We start from the raw sequence: 22,650 nt of genomic DNA, 5'->3' as shown, positions 1-22,650 counted from the left end.
TCTCACCTGGGGGAAAATTCCTGCCTAACCCCAAATATGGTGATCAGTTAGACCCTGAGCATAATGCGGGCAAGGCCACCTGCCAGACACCTGGGAAAGAATTCTGTGTACTAACTCAGAGCCCTCCCCTTCTAGTGTCCGATCACCGGCCTTTGGAGATGTTGCTGCTAGCAGTTGCAGATCAGCTACCTGCCATTGTAGGCAGTCTCATCATATCAACCCTCCATAAACTTAGCAAGATCAGTCTTGAAGTCAGTTAGGTTTTTTTTTGCCTGCACTTCTCCCCTTGGAAAGGCTATTCTGGAACTTCACTCATAAGAACAGCCATACTGGGTCAGACCAAAGGTCCATCTAGCCCAGTATCCGGTCTACCGACAGTGGCCAAAGCCAGGTGCCCCAGAGGGAGTGAACCTAACAGGTAATGATCAAGTGATCTCTCTCCTGCCATCCATCTCCACCCTCTGACAGACAGAGGCTAGGGACACCATTCCTTACCCATCGTGGCTAATAGCCATTAATGGACTTAACCTCCATGAATTTATCCAGTTCTCTTATAAACACTGTTATAGTCCTAGCCTTCACAACCTCTTCAGGTAAGGAGTTCCACAAGTTGACTGTGTGAAGAACAACTTCCTTGTATTTGTTTTAAACCTGCTGCCTATTAATTTCATTTGGTGACCCCTAGTTCTTGTATTATGGGAATAAGTAAATAACTTTTCCTTATCTACTTTCTCCACATCACTCATAATTTTATATACCTCTATCATATCCCCCCTTAGTCTCCTCTTTTCCAAGCGGAAAATCCTAGCCTCTTTAATCTCTCCTCATATGGGACCCTCTCCAAACCCCTAATCATTTTAGTTGCCCTTCTCTGAACCTTTCCTAGTGCCAGTATATCTTTTTTGAGATGAGGCGACCACATCTGTACACAGTATTCAAGATGTGAGTGTACCATCGATTTATATAAGGACAATAATATATTCTCTTTCTTATTCTCTATCCCCTTTTTAATGATTCCTAACATCCTGTTTGCTTTTTTGACCGCCTCTGCACACTGCGTGGACATCTTCAGAGAACTATCCACGATGACTCAAAGAACTTTTTCCTGATTCGTTGTAGCTAAATTAGCCCCCATCATATTGTATGTATAGTTGGGGTTATTTTTTCCAATGTGCATTACTTTACATTTATCCACATTACATTTCATTTGCCATTTTGTTGCCCAATCACTTAGTTTTGTGAGATCTTTTTGAAGTTCTTCACTGTCTGCTTTGGTCTTAACTATCTTGAGCAGTTTAGTATCATCGGCAAAGTTTGCCATCTCACTTTTTACCCCTTTCTCCAGATCATTTATGAATAAGTTGAATAGGATTGGTCCTAGGACTGACCCTTGGGGAACATCACTAGTTACCCCTCTCCATTCTGAGAATTTACCATTAATTCCTACCCTTTGTTCCCTGTCTTTTAACCAGTTCTCAATCCATGAAAGGACCTTCCCTTTTATCCCGTGACAACTTAATTTATGTAAGAGCCTTTGGTGAGGGACCTTGTCAAAGGCTTTCTGGACACCTAAGTACACTATGTCCACTGGATCCCCCTTGTCCACATCTTTGTTGACCCCTTCAAAGAACTCTAATAGATTAGTAAGACACTATTTCCCTTTAGAGAAACCATGTTGACTTTTGCCCCACTCCTCTGATGGCTAGATGCCTTCATCTAATTTCATGCCTAAATTTGACGATGGACAGTTTATATCCATTTGTTCTTGTGTCCACATTGTCTCTTAACTTAAATAACTCCTCTCCCTCCCTGGTATTTATTCCTCTGTTGTATTTAGAGAGAGCAGTCATATCTCCCCTCAGCCTTCTTTTGGTTAGGCTAAACAAAACAAACCGTTTGAGTCTCATCTCATCAGGTAGCTTTTCCATTCCTCCGATCATCCTAATAGCCCTTATCTGCACCTGTTCCAGTTTGAATGAATCTTTCTTAAACAGGGGAGACCAGAATTGCACACAGTATTCCAGATGAGGTCTCACCAGTGCCTTGTATAATGGTACTAACACTACCCTATCTCTACTGGAAATACCTCACCTGATTAGCCTTTTTCACAGCTGTATCACACTGGTAGCTCATAGTCATCCTGTGATCAACCTAATCACCCAGACCTTTCCCCTCCTCAGTCACTTTCAACTGATAAATACCCAGCTTATAACAAACATTCTTGTTGTCAGCCCCTAAATGCATAACCTGGCACTTAGCACTATTCAATTTCATCCCATTTCTATTACTCCAGTTTTCAAGGTCATTCAGATCTTGTATGATATTCTGGTCCTCCTTCATATTGGCAATACCTCCCAATTTTGAGTCATCCAACAAATTTTATTAGTTCACTCACACCTTTTATGCCAAGGTCATTAATAAAAATGTTAAATAAGATTCTGGACTAGCTTCAGTTTCTGAATGGTCCCACATAGAATGTATTATGTAATCAAATCTTAAATTCATAAAGGCCTGGATAAGGATAGCAAAAAGGCAAAAGCAATTCGTCACACTTACCTTGCTAAGCTTAATACACAAATAATGGCTACTGCCTTTTAGTCAGTGGTGCTGATATAATTCTAGCCAGTTATTCAAGCCTATTAATGTTCATAGCACACACAGAGAGAAGTTAGATAACATGAAATTCTCTTTCTGAAAGGCTGCAATGTAACACTACTTTATTTCTTAAAATCCAGAACCCTAAAACACCAGCACCAGAAACAGAAAGAGACAAAGCAGGTTGTTCCCTAAGGACAGAGGCACAACTCCGGTTCACCTGTCTCTAGGCTGCTTCTTGCAGACTGGCTGCACAAGACCCCAGTCCCACACTTCCTTCCATAGGGTTCCTCCTCCCCCTGCAAGCAGGACCAGGAAACCCCTTATAACTTAAAGTGAGCTTGTAATTTCAACACAGTTTTCAATAAGCCACAACGAACATTGTCTCTGTTTTGTGCTAATTGAGTTTCTGCCAATTAGCTCTCGTCCAAGCCTCAATTTCCTGTAGATTCAGGGTCATCTGTAGCAATGCTCAAGTGAAATTTTTTGTAATGGAGATGTACAACTGGGTATCATTTACAGATAGCATAGCCTAAACTGACAGCCCTTGACACATAGATACTTTAAGATTATTTCATTACTTGTATGGATGCATTGTGGATTTTTTCATTGTGGATGAACTGGAGGTTTTTCAGCACCATTTGCTTTTCCATTGTCTCCTTGGTTCATGGATATGTAAATGAGTTTCTTTACCACCATTATTTTCCCCAGTGATCTGTCATTGGTGCAGTGAGGTCACATGGTGTCTCCAATAGTCTGTCAATCAGTATGACAAGTACTAGTAAGTAATGACTGATATTGTAAGTTTCAGCATCCCCTCTGTTAATGAATGGGTGAATGAGAGATCTTGGGGAATACTGCAATCTTGAGGCCACCCCTCAGGTGCACATCAGAGATTCAATATCATCTAGCTTCTCTACATTCTCTAGGTGAAAATTAGACATAGATGCATATCTTTATTGCAATATTTTAGGGACACAAAATTCTTTGCATGCCTGTTTCACCCCACCTAGGAATCAAAAGCTCACTGAGGGTCCTAGAGAGTGGAGCATCAAAGTGATCTTTTTGAGCACTCTTCAAATATGCCATTTGGGACATTTAAATGAAGATTGCACAAAGCACTTGTAAATATCCTGCAGGGAACAATCCTTCATGGAGATGATGGGGAAATATAATAGATCTTTTCCATCTCTTATTTCTATGAACTATGTCCACATGATGACTAGCATTTGTCACTAGGGTGGCTAAACAGCCCCTTTCTTGCTATCTCTGACATGCTTGATGGTAGTCCAGTTTTAATTAACTTCAGCCCATTTCATGTCAATTTTCTGCAAACACTTTTATCTATGACATGGAGAAATCTGTGCACCAAGCAGGTTCAGATAACCACACCTTTTCATCCATTTATCCAACTGAAGGAACAGCTTAGTGCTTCACTATATTAGGAATGATTGGCAGCAAGTACATCTCAGTAGATACAGTAGCTGTAACAATCGGATCCTCTCAACCCCAATCCATCAAGCACTTTGACTCATTTATAGCACAAGATCATGTAGCTGATTTATAGCACAGGAGCCTGTCTTAATACATGGCTACTGAGACTTGAATGTCTTGGCTTATAAAATAATTTCATGAGTAACTCTGGGTATATCCATACTTCTCAGTTGATCAATAGATACCTATTGCGGTATCTGTGCTTTACAATGCATCAACTAATTTTACTATATAAAGAGATGAAAAGTTAGTTGGCATGAAGGAGGAGGCATAGGAGGTATGTATGTGTCTCCCATAATAGGCTGGCAGGAAAGAGATGCATGATTTTTAAAAATATTATTTTAATTAAAAGAAAAAATGGGATTGGTTCTAATCTGACACTTTCCTCACATGCTCTAGGGTAGATCCTTGGCTGGCACAAATCAGTGTGGTTGAAATCAATGGAGCTACATCAGTATACACCAGCTAAGGAGCTAGCTAGCTGCCCCTCTGTATTTTTAAAATGTATCTTTGAACCTTTTGGGGAGAATTATGGCATATCTTCATTAACTAACTGATCATTGCATTTAACTGCTAACTGACCGGTTGATTTACTTCTCTGCTTGTATCTACACACATGGGGTAAAAGTCTGTTCCTGGTCACATCCTGCTATATTCCCTCAAAGGTTTGAAAATAAATTTGAACTATCCCTTGTGCTCCCATAAATATTAAAACTGGATACACCTCAGCGGTGCACCTACTTAACTTCTTCAAGAAAATGTCTGACGCACCCAAATACCATGGGCATGCTGTCAATTGCAGCAGTGAAGATAATACTCATGGTGCGTTCATGGGACTGAGGCCAGAATTTGATCTATGGTCTTTTAGAGCCTGATCCTGCACAGACTTATGCCCATGATTAACTTTAAGCACACAAGTAGTCCCATTGAAGTAAGGGGTTAGTCATGTATTTAAAGTCCAAGCATCTGTGTAAATCTTTGCAGGGTTGGGGAATTAGGGTGCACACCAGAAAATACGGACATTTCCTTTAAAGTGTTAGCTGAGCACCAGTATCGGGGACAGTGGTATTAATACTTGTGTGTGCTAAATATATAATCATAGCATTTGGCTGAACACCACATCAACTGAAAAACAGCAAACGCTGAAACAAAAGCCACATAACAGAGAAATAAACATCCTATTTGTTATCTAAACATTTGCTGCAGCAGGATGTTAGTAACAAAAACAAATACATATAGTTAGTCAACCTCACACTCACAAAATGGAATATATTGGTTAGCTATTACTTTTCCCATAATATTTTGTTGTTCACTTACTATTGTCACATAACCCATTATTAAAAAGCCCTGGAAATAGAAAAAGTACTTTTGATTATACAGTTGTACGTGAATTTCAGTACCAAACTCTTAATCTTAGTTAAAGGCTGTTGTCCACTCTTTCTAGATAAACATTTGAAATTAAATCTGTTCTGACAAGAATTACATTTCCTTTGGGAAAATTTATTTTTGGCTTCTAAAAAATAAAGCAAATTAATATGCTCTGCTAAGGCTCTCTTGTTCGTACTATTGACCCACAATGAAATTCATATCTCTTTAAATAGTTTGTTGGTTGTAGCAAAAAGATAGTTTGCTAGAGTAAGGAATCTGACAAGAAATCTCCCTATAGACTATACGTTCTTATTAGGGTTGTCAATTAATTGGAGTTAATTCATGTGATTAACTCAAAAAAATTAACGGTGATTAAAAAAATTAATCACAGTTAATCGCACTGTTAAACAATAGATTACCAGTTGAAATTTATTAAATATTTTTGGATGTTTTTCTACATTTTCAAATAAATTGATTTCAATTACAACACAAAATACAAAGTGTACAATGTTCACTTTATATTATTTTTTATTACAAATATTTGCACTGTAAAAATGATAAAAGAAATAGTATTTTTCAATTCACTTCATACAAGTACTGTAGTGCAATCTCTTTATCGTGAAAGTGCAACTTACAAATGTAGATTTTTTTTTTGTTACATAACTCCACTAAAAAAAAAAAAACAATGTAAAACTTTCGAGCCTACAAGTCCACTCAGTCCTACTTCTTGTTCAGTCAATCACTAAGACAAGTTTGTTTACATTTACAGGATATAATGCTGCCGGCTTCTTATTTACAATGTCACCAGAAAGTGAGAACAGGCGTTTGCATGTCACTTTTGTAACCGGCATTGCAAGGTATTTACGTGCCAGATATGCTAAACATTTGTATGTCCCTTCCTGCTTCGGCCACCGTTCCAGAGGACATGCTTCCTTGCTGATGACTCTTGTTTAAAAAAAAAAATGTGTTAATTAGATTTGTGACTGAACTCCTTGGGAGGGGGGGAGAATTATGTCTCCTGCTCTGTGTTTTACCCGCATTCTGCCATATATTTCATGTTATAGCAGTCTCAGATGATGACCCAGCACATGTTGTTCGTTTTAAGAACACTTTCACAGCAGATTTGACAAAACGCAAAGAAGGTACCAATGCGAGATTTCTAAAGATAGCTACAGCACTGGATCCAAGGATTCAGAATCTGAAGTGCCGTCCAAAATCTGAGAGGGACGAGGTGTGGAGCATGCTTTCAGAAGTCTTAAAAGAGCAACACTCTGATGCGGAAACTACAGAGCCCGAACCACCAAAAAAGAAAATCAACCTTCTGCTGGTGGCATCTGACTCAGATGATGAAAGTGAATGTGCGTTGGTCTGCACTGCTTTGGATCTTTATTGAACAGAACCCATCATTGGCATGGACACAGGTCCTTTGGAATGGTGGTTGAAGCATAAAGGGACATATGAATCTTTAGTGCATCTGGCACGTAAAATATCTTGCGATGCGGCTACAACAGTGCCGTACAAATGCATGTTGTCACTTTCAGGTGACATTGTAAACAAGAAGCAGGCAGTATTATCTCCTGCAACTGTAAACAAACTTGTTTGAGCGATTGGCTGAACAAGAAGTAGGACTGAGTGGACCTGTAGGCTCTAAAGTTTTGCATTGTTTTGGTTTTGAATGCAGTTTTTTTACATAAGGCTACATTTATAAGTTCAACTTTCATGATAAAGAGATCGCACAATGTTATTTGTATGAGGTGAATTGAAAAATACTATTTCTTTTTTTACTGTGCAAATATTTGTAATAAAAATAATAATATAAAGTGAGCGCTATACACTTTGTATTCTGTGTGGTAATTGAAATCAATATATTTGAAAATGTAGAAAACATCCAAAATATTTAAATAAATTGTATTCTATTATTCTTTAACGGTGCGATTAATCTTTTTAATGGCTTGTCAGCCCTAGTTCCTATATTGTGGCTTGATCGCAGGGTTTGATCCCAGGGAGGATGGGAGGGAACTATCAGTGGGAGAATGTCATATAAACTGCCTGCAACTAGAAGGGGAGTAGCAGTAACCAGTTCCACAGTGAAGGATTAGAAGGGAGCAGAGCCTCTTCATAAAACTTTCTGAATGTGGTTGGGGGTCACCACCATCAGAATAGCAGAATTGTTTGGAAGGAAGATATAAGTGGCCAAATTGGCTATACCACTAGTACTGCAGTGGGGTGTTGCTTTCTAACTATCCAGTTAAACTGGACATTTGAAAAATGATTTGTCAAATATCAGAATCTGGCTGAAAACATATTCAAAAGGTGTACATTTTAACAGAAGGTAATTAATCATTGGTAATTAATGATTAATCAAGTTACCAAAGGTTGTGGTCAGGGCCGCCCCAACCAAAAACAAACAAAAAAACACCCCAAACCTCGGAGAGCGCAACTGCCGAAGCAAAAAAACAAACAAAACAAAAACCCACAACCTCCTGGAATGCCACCCCTGGAATTGTGCTGCCCCAAGACTCCCGGAATGCCGACCCTTAAATTGTGCCGCCCCAAGCATGTGCTTGGTTTGCTGGTGCCTAGAGCCAGCCCTGGTTGTGGTGGATTCTCCATCACTAGCAATTTTTACATCAGAAGTGGATGTTTTTCTAAAAGAGATGCTCCAGTTCAAATAGGAATTAATTTGGGGAAGTTCTCTGGCTTGTGTTACACAGAAGATCAGACTAGATGATTGGAAACTATCGACCCCACCCCATCCTGAATTTCAGTGAAAGTTTAGTTCATATGCTTCCACTTCTATGTTGATCCTGGAGAATCAATTGTGTCATTAACCCACACCACAGTGGAGAGGGTAATGGAGAAGTGCACCTCCCTACCAGGAGCTCTAGGGATGAAACCCCATCCTAACCCATTCTCCTTGAGCTTGTCTCCAGACTGTTAATTATTTTAACAATAAGACTGCATGCTTTTCATATATTCAGTAATGGAACGACAGCTTCAGTATGAAATAGAAATTACTTATATTTACTTCTGATTCATATTCTCTGCTGGTAGTCATAACAATAAATAATACTTAACCTCATATAAGTAGCACTATTAATTTGTACATCTCAACACACTTAAGAAGGGTAGGTATCATTATCCACTTAGATCCATGCTCCGCTATCCTAGAGTTGATTATGCTTTTTTTGTCATTAGAAGCCACTCAGTCAATGAACTGGTAGTTATGAGGCTATAATATTCAATTTACTCCCTTTGGTTCTCACAGCCTGTGTCACTCTCAGGAGTGCTTATGAATTTAGATTATTATTCAGGTTTCAAATCTCACACATGAAAATTGGATCCAAAAGTCTGGCTCAATTATAAATCACAGAACAAAAAATAAAGCTAAATAACAATCTTTCTTTCCCCTCCCACCAGTTTTTGGATTATTATTATAGCATTATATTAATGTTACAGTTGAGGAGGCTCATTCAATATATGCCTGTGATCAGGCACTGGTCCGGGAATGGAGCGGGGAAGGGGGAATGACCATTTGGACTGATTTTTTTAAGTTTGATCTCAGCACAAAGGTTAATTTTTTGTGGGGGAAAATAGCACATAATATAATTTTAAGACATGACTTTGCTGGACCCTAACTCCCTTTCTCTGCCAGAGGACTATACCCACCTTTTCTAACACCTGCTAACTGGTTTGGGGCAAGACCAGAATCTTGCCAGCTTATTACAGGGCTGGAAAACAGAAAAAGCTCCTCTGGTCATACTCCTGAGTATGTTTTACTAGCTACCTCATCAGTCCTGCAGGGGTGACTGAACCATGTTCCTACCCAAGGACAGCAATGTACATTATTATGTTGCGGTAGGCAGTAGCACCTAGGGGCCTCCATTAAGCCAAGGCTTTATTATACTGTATTAACTGTAGGTTCAGTCATACAGTATATGTCTAACAGTCCATGCCAGATTCGCATACTCTTGCGGTATTATTGCGATTCTCACAATATTTGGTGTTTTTTTTAAGTTCCCAGCTGCATGAGAATCTCAGTTTACATGTGGGGGGTGGGGGGAGGGGAGAAGGGGAAAGGTAAATTTGTAGCCCTCATGGCTGCAGAGAAAAGTATAAAAACATGAAGCAAGTGTAATTTAAAGGCACAGAAACCATAAAACAATTAAAAAAAAATCCCTTGCATTTGTTGTTTAAATTTTCATTCTTAGTCCAATTGTGATTTTTTTGGGCCCAACTTGTGATTTTTTGAAGGCTGCACTTCCTGTCCTTCACCAGGACATACAACCTGGGGACAGGCGGCAAGGAAGCACAGAGAGGCTATGAGAATGGAGGGTGAGACATGCAGCATGTCAGTTTCCTGATGAATATTTAGTTCAATACATACAACTGACACACACAGAGTATACCAGTTTATTAATATGAAAACAAAATTAGTAGGAAAAATTGTGTCGGTGGCTAGCACGCACTTGCTACACTGATGAACTCAAGAGTGAGTATGTTACTGTCAAAGATACCACCTTTCTAGTGGGCAGCAGGCTTCTCCAGTTGATAAGACACTGGAATAAGACTCAGGTGCCCTGGGTCCTATTCCTAACAGAGCCACTGGCCTGGTGGGTGACCCTGGGCAAAGTCACGTCACCCCTGTGCCTCAGTTTCCCTGTCAAATGGGGATAAAGCTTTGCACAGGGCTTTGAGAGCTACGGATGAAAAGTGCCAGGTGAGAGCTAGGTGCTGTAGGTTCTGCAGGTGCAGAGAGCACAACACCGAGCCCGCCGCTCCCTGCTAAAAGGGGCGAGAGGGAGGGATCGAGGGGCAGGACTGCCTAGGCCCACGGACGAGGAGACAGGGAAGCTGGGGGAGGTTTTTCTCCACGCCCCGACAAGAAACCCAGGAGTCCGGGGAGGAGCCGAGGACGGACCAGGCTCGCGCCCGCCGGGGTGCGAGGGAGACGAGAAGAAGCGCGAGACGCCGCTACAACTAGAGAGCGAGCGGCCGGCCGGCCGGCGCGAGCCGGAAAAAAGGCGCCCGAGGCCCGGCGGCCGGCGCCGCGCACAATGACGTAGTGGCAGCGTTTCCGGCTGGCGCGGCGCATGCGCAGCAGGAGAAGGGCGGAAGGGCCCGGCAGGGAGCGGGGAAGAGGAAGGCGGACGCTTGGAAGCCTGAGAGAGGGAGGAGCGGCAGCGGCACCCGGCCCTAGGGACGGCGGTGCCAAGTATCGCGAGAAGTGGCGCGGCGCCGGCGCTAGAGGTGACCGAGGCAGCGGCGACAGCAGCCCCGGGTGCCTCCCGAGCGGGACTGAGCGCGGCCGCCAGCCATGGACAAGGCGGAAGGAGGAGACGGCGGCGGCGGCGATGCCGGGAGCCCGGCGGCCGGGCCGGGTCCCCCCGTGGGGCTGAGCGGCGGCAAGTCCTCGCCGTCCTCCTCCTCCTCGGCGGCGGCGGCGCCGCGGGGGCTGGTGCGGGTCTGCGACCTGCTGCTGCACAAGAAGCCGCAGAAGCCCAAGCGCAGCCGGACCTGCCGCCCGGCCAGCAGCAGCGACAGTGGCGGCAGCGAGAGCAGCGACGGCGGCAGCGAGGAGGAGGACGAGGAGGAGGAGGAGGTGTCCGAGGTACGGGGGGGGCTCGGCTGGCAGGTGCCGGGGGGGGGCGCTGCGGCCCCGGGGGGGCTCGGCTGGCAGGTGCCGGGGGGGGGGGGCGCTGCGGCCCCGGGGGGGCTCGGCTGGCAGGTGCCGGGGGGGGGGGGGCGCTGCGGCCCCGGGGGGGCTCGGCTGGCAGGTGCCGGGGGGGGGGGCGCTGCGGCCCCGGGGGGGCTCGGCTGGCAGGTGCCGCGGGGGGGGGGGGCGCTGCGGCCCCGGGGGGGCTCGGCTGGCAGGTGCCGCGGGGGGGGGGGGGCGCTGCGGCCCCGGGGGGGCTGGTGCGGGTCTGCGACCTGCTGCTGCACAAGAAGCCGCAGAAGCCCAAGCGCAGCCGGACCTGCCGCCCGGCCAGCAGCAGCGACAGTGGCGGCAGCGAGAGCAGCGACGGCGGCAGCGAGGAGGAGGACGAGGAGGAGGAGGAGGTGTCCGAGGTACGGGGGGGGCTCGGCTGGCAGGTGCCGGGGGGGGGCGCTGCGGCCCCGGGGGGGCTCGGCTGGCAGGTGCCGGGGGGGGGGGGCGCTGCGGCCCCGGGGGGGCTCGGCTGGCAGGTGCCGGGGGGGGGGGGGCGCTGCGGCCCCGGGGGGGCTCGGCTGGCAGGTGCCGGGGGGGGGGCGCTGCGGCCCCGGGGGGGCTCGGCTGGCAGGTGCCGCGGGGGGGGGGGGCGCTGCGGCCCCGGGGGGGCTCGGCTGGCAGGTGCCGCGGGGGGGGGGGGGCGCTGCGGCCCCGGGGGGGCTCGGCTGGCAGGTGCCGGGGGGGGGCGCTGCGGCCCCGGGGGGGCTCGGCTGGCAGGTGCCGGGGGGGGGGGCGCTGCGGCCCCGGGGGGGCTCGGCTGGCAGGTGCCGGGGGGGGGGGGCGCTGCGGCCCCGGGGGGGCTCGGCTGGCAGGTGCCGGGGGGGGGGGGCGCTGCGGCCCCGTGGTCGGGGGGGGGGCTCGGACGGCAGGTGCCGGGGGGGGTCGCTGCGGCCCCGCGCTCTGGGGGGGCTCCGCCAACACGTGCCGGGGGGGGGGAGCTGGTGTGTTCCTCGGTCCCCCGGTGTCGGCGGGAGGGGGCCGCCCTTTCCCGGCTCATGCTGGGCGGGCAGCTGGACGCGGCTGCGGTCGGAGGGAGCCGGGGCGGTCGCGGTGGGCCGGGCGGGACTCGGAGGCCTGTCGGGCTGCCCGAGCGAGCCGGTTTCATAAGCCGCTCGCTGGCCGGGCAGGGCTCCGCACGGGCGGGAGGGGGCAGCGCCGCGCCGCGCTGCCCCCGGAGCTGGGAGCGGAGCCGAGAGGAAACGCAGGGGTCGGGTTGCGGCGGCGGGTCGGCGCCGGCTGGGGGACTCGCTCAGCAGCACACACAGCAAGTGTCTCGGGTGCTGGTGTGGGGCACAACTCCGCTCACCTGGAACTGCTCTTTGAAAGGCGTGCATGGGAAGGTCCTTTCGAAAGGAAAGGTCTTGAGGCTCTTTGTATAACCTGGTGCACTATTAAGACTGAAATGGAAAGAGGAGCCAATTTTAAACAGGTGCATAGATCATATCTATATTTAAGGAGCCTTTAGGTTACTATCAGTGTTGCGTAAGGTGCTGGTATTGTTTTGAATGAGAGAACCAAGACCCAGAGACGTAAGCAATTTCACTAATTCAAACGCTGTCTGATCAATATTTTAGACCTACAACCAACAGGATGATTTAGGTGGGGCTGGGCCCTGCTTTGAGCAGGGGGTTGGACTAGATGACCTCCTGAAGTCCCTTCCAACCCTGATATTCTAGGATTCTGTGAACTGATAACGTACAAGTTCTGTGTGATTCATAATCTCTCACTGAGACTGTGATCAATGAAGCTGTCTATACTTGAACATATTGATGGTTCATCTTATAGACTCATGGGGTATGTTTACACTGCAGTTAAACACCTGCCCAGCTGAGTCACTGTGGGGACTCACATTGCTGGGCTATAGAATGGCATGTACACATCGGAGCTTGCTGTGGAGCCTCCCCCCTTGAGAGGTCTGAGCCCAAGCCCAGACTACTTTGCTGCTGTTAGCTGACATGAACCAGCTGTGGATGTTTAACTAGGGTGACTATATTTCCCAAAAGGGAAAACAGGACACTGCTTGGGGCTAGCCTGAGCCCCTTTTCCCCCCGTGCGGGGCTGGTGTTAGCTGCTGGACTGAGGGGGGGGCCCTCATGTGGGGCTGGCCCGAGATGCTCGCCCCCCGCCCCCTCACATGCATGACCCAAGCCACCCTGGCATGAGTGGGCCCAGGCCAGGCCTCTCACCCCTCAGGCCCATGCAGGGTCAGCCCGAGCTGCTCCGCCCTCCCTCTCCCCCAGGCACTGGGATAGTCTGGCTTGAGCCCATCCTCCTTCCCTTCATGCAGAGTTGGTGTTGCCCCCAGCCCGCCCTCCCTCCCCCCCATGTTCCTCTGTGTCCTGCTAGGGGTTGCATCCCACTTTTTTGGCAAAACTGGGCATTTGTCCTGTTTGCTCTTGCCAACTGATGATCATTCAACAAAAAGTCGGGACGTCAGGGACAGGGCTTAAAAAAGGGACTGTCCTGGCCAAACCGGGATGTATGGTCACCCTATGTTTAATTGTGGTGTAAACCTAGACTTTCTGTCCAGAAGGGACCATCACGATCATCTAGTCTGACCTGTACCTAGCTGGCCAAAGAACCTCACCCATCCACTCCTGTAATAGGCCATAACTTCTGGTTGAGTTACTGAAGTTCTCGAAACTTGATTTAAAGACTTCATTTTTACAGAGAATCCACCATTTACTCTCGTTGAAGCCAGAAAGTGACCCAGAGGGGGCAAAATAAAACCCCAGTGTCTCTGCCAATCTCACCTGGGAAGAAAATTCCTTCCCAATCTAATCCAGTATTGCACCTCACTAAAAATACCAGAGTACTTCAAGGAAAGCTTCTGACCTCAGTTTGATCAGTTTGTTTAGACTGATGAAAATTGATAACTTTGTAAAAAATCTTTTGTATAAATGCAGATGTTTTTGCTTTCTGAAATGTGTAGTCTTTTTGTATCCTTTTATTATTTTTCTCAGGAATATCCTGCAGCAGTGGAATTCATAAACTAATCATAGAGACACTTTTTGGGATTACCCAATGTATGTGGGATAAATCACTACTCCCTGCTTACAGCGGTAGGGAGCTATCAGTGCACACCAGGAGCTACTGACTGCCGACAGCATAGGCGTCCTGCTCTGAGCTTCACAAGCCTCTCTCTTTCCCATTATAGGCTAGCTGTTTACATGCCCCACTTTGTTACACTTGAACGCCCAGTCCCTTATCTTCTGGGCACCTGCAATGTACACTGATCCATTGCCTCTCTGCAAACAGTGCCACCTAGTTTACTCCTTTCACATCAGTTCAGTGCTCTTCGGAGACGCATCGAAGTCCCCTGTGCTTTAGTAAAATTGAAGTTTATTTAACAGAGTTTGAGATAGAGATTCAAATAAAAGCAAATATAAGGGTAAGTTATTTTTCTAATAAGGTATTTCTCACACAGTGGTGAGTCCTTGCAGCCCTTGTCCAATTCAGGAAGCTGGGATCCACCTTTTATGAGACACCCCTGCTGCAGTTTCTCCTCTAATGGATAACTGCCTGGGCCATTTCTTTGGCTCTTGTACAGTTACAGGCTACTGTCTTTTTGCTCAGGGGGCCCCCTCTTCAGAGAGCTCTCCAGGGGTTTGTTTATCTTTGTAAGTTTCCACCTGGTCCAGACAGTGAACAAAGTGCTTGTCTCCACAGATGTCCTTTGTTCTCAACATCAGTTGAATTTGCCCTGAGACCCTGCCTCACCTCAGGTGACAAATCTCACTTTAACAGTTTTGCAATCTAATAGTTCGCATTTTACATATTTTTAAACTATTTCCTGCACAATCATCTTTCATAACCATGACAATCAGCTAGTTCTTAGCTTTTGACAGAGGCCACCATGACCCTCTTCAGTGAAATATTGAGAAAATGGTTGGACATGGGTACTGTACCTGCCTGGTTATGTCTGTGTCACAAATATACATAGTATTAAAATATTCTCTTATCCTTGTTTTAACCTGGTTTCCATTCAGTGTTGAGTGTCAGGTATGCATATTATTGGAAAGGGCAAATAAGAGCTAGAGTGCTCAATTCGTACTTGTATTTTATATGTACACTTACTAATTTTGCTAAGTAGTTTTTCAGTCTTGTAACCTGTTAATTTTAACAGTTGTTTCTCTCCTTTTTAAACATCATTCTTAAAATAATTCATTTATCAAATCTAAACTTCTCACTGTCAGAATTAAACTACTCTGTTCTTAATAGCAAATAAAATATGGATAAAGTTAAGCCTCTTTTGAGATGTTTTGGTTGTAGAGATGAGCTTAATGTATTTATAAGGAGCAGAGATGGAGTTTTACCTTAACATCAGTTATGTTTTTTGCAGTAGTTTTAAATTAGAATTTTTCTATTTTATTGTTTAATGCCAGATTTAAAGATGAATATGATACTTTAGTGCTAAAGAAACATATTCTGCATCTATTTCCACAGTAACTGACAGACACTGACTCAGTGCCTTTCATTCAAAGACTTCATTATGCTAAAAATTATATATACAGTGGGCGCACTTTGTTTCTATTGCTTTGAGATATTCTTGGTTCTGTTGGCATTTCCTAATTTAAGCAAAGGGAGTATTGTCTCTTTAACTGGTAGAATCTTTCAAAACTGACGTATCTTTAAAGTTTGACCACTGTATTACTGTATCTCACTACGGGATCTAAACGTTCTTATATAAATGTATTTGAATGCTAAGAAGTTTAGTTGAATACAGCCAGCACCATGAGCATCCTGCTGATCTACACGGCTGTAGTGAGAGAGAGTGTGAAGCAGTCTTGTGGCGAACTAAGTACCAGACCATGCAGAGTTTAAAGTGGAGTGCCTTGAGTACCTGTAGAAAACGTTGCAACTATCTAGTGCTGCACAGGTGATATGCATTTATAGTGCCATACTCTCCTCCCCACCCCATTGAAATACACAGTTGGGCAGTTGCATTTTGCATGGCTGAAGTTTTGTGTGGTCTTAGAGTAACCCCAAGTATAATGCATTGCAATAGACTAGTTTGGAGGTAACAAAGTGGCTGTCACCCAGCTGTAGCCCATAGGAGGCACTATGGGCAACTGAGAATCCAGGAGCAGTGATTGATCCAATAGAACTTCCAGACTGCAAACGCTCTGGACAAAAAAAAGTGAGAAAACACATTTAGCCCCTTCTAGACGCTCCCTCATGCCAGTAAACATCATTGTATATTGTATATATGATGGGACAGGAGAAGCAGAAATGATGGAAAAGCTGAGACATAAGTTTTCAACTCTTTGTAATATTAAACCAATCCCTATGTTTGCTGATTTGCTTATGGCATGTTACATAGAGGTCCAGCATCAAGACATGGAGAGAGAGAAAAAACCAAAACATTATTATAATATCATGATGAGGCAGGGGATGAATAACAGAGCTGGATGCATAGTTGGAATTTTGATCACGGAAAGAGCAGTTTGGGAATCTAGATGCTCCTTGTCATTATAGTCTTATGAATTTACTTAGTCCTGTTCACAATTACTGAAAAATTCCCGGAGTAGAAATAGAAGTTTGGGTATCCAATAAAGAGAATTTAACATTCAAAGAACTAATTAGGTTACATTTGGGGATGTGTGATTTCTCCCTTTACAATATGCTTTTCCCTTGGAAATTCAAGATGCTTGCTAACAGCTAAGGTCTAGTCCTGCTCTCACTGATTTCAAAAGGAAATAATATAACTCAGTAAATTGTGCACAGCTTGATGATCCAAAATGTCCATCAGCTTCTTTAGGTACATGGGATGTGGGAATTTAATTATGAGGAAAGGAGGATCATATTTTATGTGAAGTAATAGTCAGTATCTCCTGCGTAGGAAATGTGTTTGGGATCTCTTGCATGGAAGGGAATTTTCTTTAACGATAGTAAAGTGCTTTAACAGACTAAATCTTGATTTTTAAACATTTTACTCAGCATACTTGGCTTTCTTCATGCAACTCTTCTGTCGTGTTTTTAATTCCTGTTGAAAAATACTCAGGTGAGATTCCAGAGTGGTAGCCGTGTTAGTCTGTATCAGCAAAAACAAAGAGGAGTCCTTGTGGCACCTTAGAGACCCAAATCAGTTTGTTAGTCTCTAAGGTGCCACAAGGACTCCTCGTTTTTTCAGATGAGATTAAATCTTATATTCTTAGCTTGATTAGCCTTTAATAGTTTTTAGAGAATTCTTAATAGACAAGCGTGTGACAGCGTGCACACACAGTAGAACCCATTTCCCCTTCATTCCTTCTTTCCGTAAACTCATCGTCTTTAGAAATGATCTATATTCTTGTCATTTTAAATATCACTAGTGAAGTTGAGCTGGTATGCATTGGTTTCTTAAACATTAAACTATTGGAATATGATTTGGTGAGTTAAAGCAACTGATCAGACCTATACTCTCTTAATTTTTTTTTAATACATTTTTTTTTCTCCTTTTTTGTGGAAGGGATTAGCAAAACCCTCAGCTGAAGGGAGAGGGAAGATAGGGTAGGGAAAAGAGGGAGGCTGGAGCATGGAGGAGCGGTGGAATGAGGCTAAGATAAAGACACTGAAGTAGTGTTTGGGAGTGGGTTATAGCAAACAGGCAATCAGCATGAGGAAAGAATGTCCAGAGGTTGCCGCCTCCTCTCCTCTGCCCCCCACCCCCACCCCCAAGTGGTGCGGAATAGAGAAGCAAGAGATAGATGTACTAGTAAGTTACATTTGTGGAATCCCCATCATTGGAGATTTTTAAGAAAAGGTTAGACAACATCTTCTCAGGGATAGTCTAGTTGTCAAGGGGGTGGATGAGATGACCTTTTAACATCCTTTCCAACCCTTCATTTCTGTGATTTTTATTTCCCTTTCCTCAACCCTTTTCCTGTATTGTCTGGTTAGAGTGACTTGATCAGTCTGTAAATAACTAAATGGAGAACAAATTAGATAATAGGCTCTTCAGTCTAGCAGACAATGATATAAAAAGATCGAAAGGTTGGAAGCTGAAGCTAGTTAAATTCAGACTGGAAATACTTACACTCATTGTTAAAAATATACACTATCTATTAGAACAAGTTATTAAAAGTTGTGGAGGAATCCTCATCACTCGCAATTTCTAAACAAAAATTGTATGTTTTTCTAAAAGAGATGCTCTAGTTCAAACAGGAATTATTTTGGGGAAGTTCTGTGGCCCGTGTTATGTAGAAGATCAATCTTAGATGATCATTGCTCCCATAGAATCTATGAACTATAAACGCTAAAGAACAGTCAAGACAGTGACTGTTCTTTACTACATATTTGTACTGTGCTTGGCTCTGTAGGGACTTGATTGTGGTTAGGGCCTCCAGGTGCTCCTGTAATACATCTTCAATATAAAGAAGCAAAACACCAAACCAAGTTTTTTTCCTTTTATAGGTCACCTTCACAGGAAGCAATTTTGGAACAAGTAGTTTCCATTATATCAGGTGGTAAATTAGTGAGAAATAGTCTCTCGATAAAACAAAAACATTTGGATTACTCTAAATACAGTTAAGAACTCAGTGTAAAGTAATAGGTACTGTACATGAATTTTGGAAGGAGTTAAATTGATTTTTCCTTTTAACTTCTCCACCTCAAATATTCACAACTTGATAGGTGCATGGTATGGTGAAGGGGATGCAAGGTGATGTCTTTGAAGCATTAGCTAATGGCCACTGTCAAAAGTGTGATGGTGGACTACACGGATATGGCAAATACTATGTTTTCTCCACCCACCAGTTCGGAAGTAAATGCTTAAACTTTTTTCAGCATACAGAATAAAGACAACGTGAGAGTGCTGTTATCTTCTCTTATGGCCAAATTCTTTCTTCAGGTGTGCATATGTAATTCCCATTTACTTAGTGGTAGATCAGTACGTGTGCCTGATGGCAAAATTTATACCTTAGTTTTTTACAATTGTCATGAGCAGTAGCAGTACATTTTCTAATCGACTAGAATAATTTATCATTTTTCCTATAATAGCTGTGTTTAATATAGGTCCAGTCTGATCTTGTTTACTGTAGTCTCATGATCTGTGTTAGGGGGTTGTATTTACTAATTTTGTTAGAGGGGAATTTAATCTTTTGCATATGTGGCTGATAAATTGGAATTGGATTGCAGTTGCACTTCGATCAGCAGATACATCAAAAAATCTTGAGTATCCAGGCAACAGTGCTGTAACTACTGAGAATGTTCCTGTAGCAGAAAGAAATGCACTGTAAATAGACTGTATCTAGTAGTGGATGAAAATACCTTTTAAGAAAAAATAGATGTTTTCAAATTAAGTGTGTAAATATTTTTACATAATTTATGTAACTTTATTCAGACTGTCAAAAAGCTAATTAAGCAACTGGTAAAGCTTTAATTGCTTAACTGGAATTTTCAGTATTTTTTTCTGGCATGTAGTGCAGGGCAGAGCTTCAGTGTTCTGAATTAGATTGTGAACTTAGTTACAAACATTTGGTAGCTATAATATGTCTTTTCTTCTATCTTACTAATATTGCCCACATGTTCTTTAAACTGGCATGTGGTGGATGGAGTTTGACAGTTAGTGCTTTTTCTGTGTCACATGTCATTTGGTAGTTCAAAGATCTGTCTTCCAGACTTCTTAGAAGCATGGCTGTCAGCAGAAAGCTATATAGATGTAATATTTGTGTGTGAAGAGCGAGTAGTAAAATAGACAGTTTAAAGTTATTTTAAAAGATGAAGCTCAGAGTTCTGCATTTGGAGTTGTAATAATTAAGAACGTCCTTGTTCATTTCCGATTTCTTCATGAAATGAATTCACAATCCAAGAGTGTTTGAGTAGTGATTCTATAAAATGTGTTAATGTTTTGGTTTATCAAAAAAGTGCGTGTCTGTTTCTGATGTCTCAACAATTTTGCCTTGGCTAAGCTATGTAATACAACTAAAGCCAAGAAACAGAGCAAACCTGTAATTATCTGTTCTGTACACGACTTAGTGCATAAAGATCAAAAGTATTTGTATGCGTTTGATTTTATTTCATGTACTGCAATGAAATGAACTTGAATGGATTAGAGATACTTAAACCATTTTACATTTAATCTCAGAGGTGCGGTTGGTGGTTTTTTTTTTTTTTTTTTTTTCTTTTCTTTTCTTTCAAATTCTTAAAACATATTTGAACATTTACTTTGGATTAAACAAGACTTCGGCTGTAGTTCTTTCCTGAATCTCAAATCACGCTTCATGAAAATTTAACTTGTTAGATCACTTTTTCTTTCCTGAGGAATCTCATTATATTAAGATATAGGCTTTCTAGTTTTGAACTAAGTCAGTTTGCTACTGAATTCTCAGATGGATCCAGAAATGATTAAGGATTATATTTGGGAATGCTAATGTTACAGGAGTGCTTTAAGGCATGCCTACAAAAATGGTATTTGTATAACCTTTTGAATGTTCTTTCTGCATTTTGACTTGGCCTTGGTGAAAACTTAAGATTGCAACACAGTACAAAATTAGTTTCTCTTAGATGCTCCGGTAAAGAATGTGCCAATAAATGACCATAAGAAGAGCTCAGTGTTCTCATCCACTAGTTGTGGTGAGCCCTGATTCTGCAGTGACTTCTGTGAACTGGAGTGGCCTCCTGTACAAAACTCTCCTCTACGGGAAAAAAAACAACAAAAAAACCCTCAGACCCATTCCCTCACATCTATGCAGACATGTCTGTCCCTGTACCATCCTCCCATGTTGCTGCCACATCCACAACTTTGCATCACTGTGCTGCCTTGGTTCCCAGCAGCCTCCATGCTGCTCTGCTACTTTTCCTGTCTCCTCTGTTTATGCTGACTGATATTCCTCCTTGCCCCAGTATACTGACACACCTCTTGTGAACACTACTTCACTCCTTCCCGTTAAGAGGGTGAAGAAAACCAAACGTAGGAAACTGCGCCCTCTTCTCTCCCCCCTCCCCCCAACGCGCAAATAGTTGTGTAAGAGTTAAGGTTGCTCATTTTATCATTATATTGGAATTGCAAAAGGTTCAGGAAAGGGCAACAAAAATGATTAGGGGTGTGGAACAGTTTCCGTATGAGGAGAGATTAATGAGACTGCGACTTTTCAGCTTGGAAAAGAAACTAAACGACTAAGGGGGGATATGATAAAGGTCTATAAAATGACTGGTGTGGAGAAAGTAAATAAGGAAGTGTTGTTTACTCCTTCTCATAACGCAAGAAATAGGGTTAACCACATGAAATTAATAGGCAGCAGGTTTAAAACAAACAAAAGGAAGTATTTTTTTCACATAATGCACAGTTAATCTGTGAAACTCTTTGCCAGAGGATATTATGAAGGCCAAGAATATAACAGAGTTTTAAAAAAAGAACTAGATAAATTCATGGAGGATAGGTCCATCAATGGCTATTGACAGGGATGGTGTCCCTAGCCTCTGTTTGCCAGAAGCTGGGAATGGGCAACAGGGCATGGATCACTTGATGATTACCTGTTCTGTTCATTCCCTCTGGGGCACCTGGCACTGGCCACTGTTGGAAGACAGGATAGTGGGCTAAATGGACCATGAGGCTGACACAGTATGGCTGTTCTTAGGTTGGTTATTTGCATCATTGTAGCGCCTAAGCAGTTACCAGGACTTTGTTGTGCCAGGTGCTGTACAAACAGAACAAAAAGATGGTCCCTGCCCCAAGAGATTATAATCTAAATATAAGACATGAGACAATGGGTAGATACAGACAGATGGAGTACAAGGAAACAGTGAGATATGTCAGCATGATAGGCTGTGGTCTCTGCACACAGTACCTAACCGTTGTCAAGTTTTTTATAGGCATCACGACAAAGGAGAGTTGTGATGAATTTGAAGGTGGATATGGAGGTAGCTTTGCAGATGGTTATGGGGAGTGCCTCCCTTGTATGAGGGGCTGCATGGGAAGCTGGCATTGTGAGCCGATAGGAGGTGAGCATCGATAGCTTGATAGCAAATGCTGATAAATAAGGTGGTGATAGACTGAAGAGTCTCGAAAGTGAACCCAGATGGTTTGTTTTGATGCGTTAAAGAAAAGGCACCCAGTGGAGGTTTGTAAAAGAGAGTGTTGACATGGTAAAAACAGCGGGTTAGGAAAATAATCTTTGCAGAAACATTCTGGGGAGGGATAGCTCAGTGGTTTAAGCATTGGGCTGCTACACCCAGGGTTGTGAGTTCAATCCTTGAGGGGGCCGTTTAGGGATCTAGGGCAAAAATCTGTCTGGGGATTGGTCCTTCCTTGAGCAGGGGGGTTGGACTAGATGACCTCCTGAGGTCCCTTCCAACCCTGATATTCTATGAATGGATATGAGTGGGGCAAGATTGCATGTGTCAAGTCCAGAGAGATGGATGTTGCAGGAGTCCAGACATGAGGTGCTGAGAGCTTGGGCAAGAGTTGCTGTGTGGCTAGATAAGAAAGCTCAATTGCACATATCAATACAATCAGTACAAACCAGGGAAATCACCCGGTAAGGCAGCATTAGCACCCACGG

The 22,650-nt window shown here is 43.9% G+C and overlaps 1 protein-coding gene across 3 annotated transcripts in view; it reads left to right on the top strand.

Annotated features, from left to right (window-relative positions):
* Positions 1-10,663: 10,663 nt before the first annotated feature.
* Positions 10,664-22,650, top strand: part of ANKRD17 (ankyrin repeat domain 17) — a 144,848-nt gene continuing 132,861 nt past the window's right edge. For 2 of the 3 annotated variants that reach the window (XM_054030162.1, XM_054030160.1), the window contains exon 1: positions 11,385-11,526. Coding sequence is in view for 1 of the 3 variants with exons in the window: in XM_054030163.1 (XP_053886138.1) it covers positions 10,775-11,059; positions 11,515-11,526 (297 nt within the window). In the remaining 2 variants the exon portion in view is untranslated. Of the gene's footprint in view, positions 11,060-11,384; positions 11,527-22,650 lie in introns of those variants that run through there. The other variant, XM_054030163.1, reaches the window with a different exon arrangement.

The sequence above is a fragment of the Malaclemys terrapin genome, chromosome 5 (assembly GCF_027887155.1).
Source record: "Malaclemys terrapin pileata isolate rMalTer1 chromosome 5, rMalTer1.hap1, whole genome shotgun sequence".
In the NCBI taxonomy this organism is placed as follows: domain Eukaryota; kingdom Metazoa; phylum Chordata; order Testudines; family Emydidae; genus Malaclemys; species Malaclemys terrapin.
Note: the sequence above shows the minus strand (reverse complement) of the source record. Positions and strands in the feature narration are given on the sequence as shown.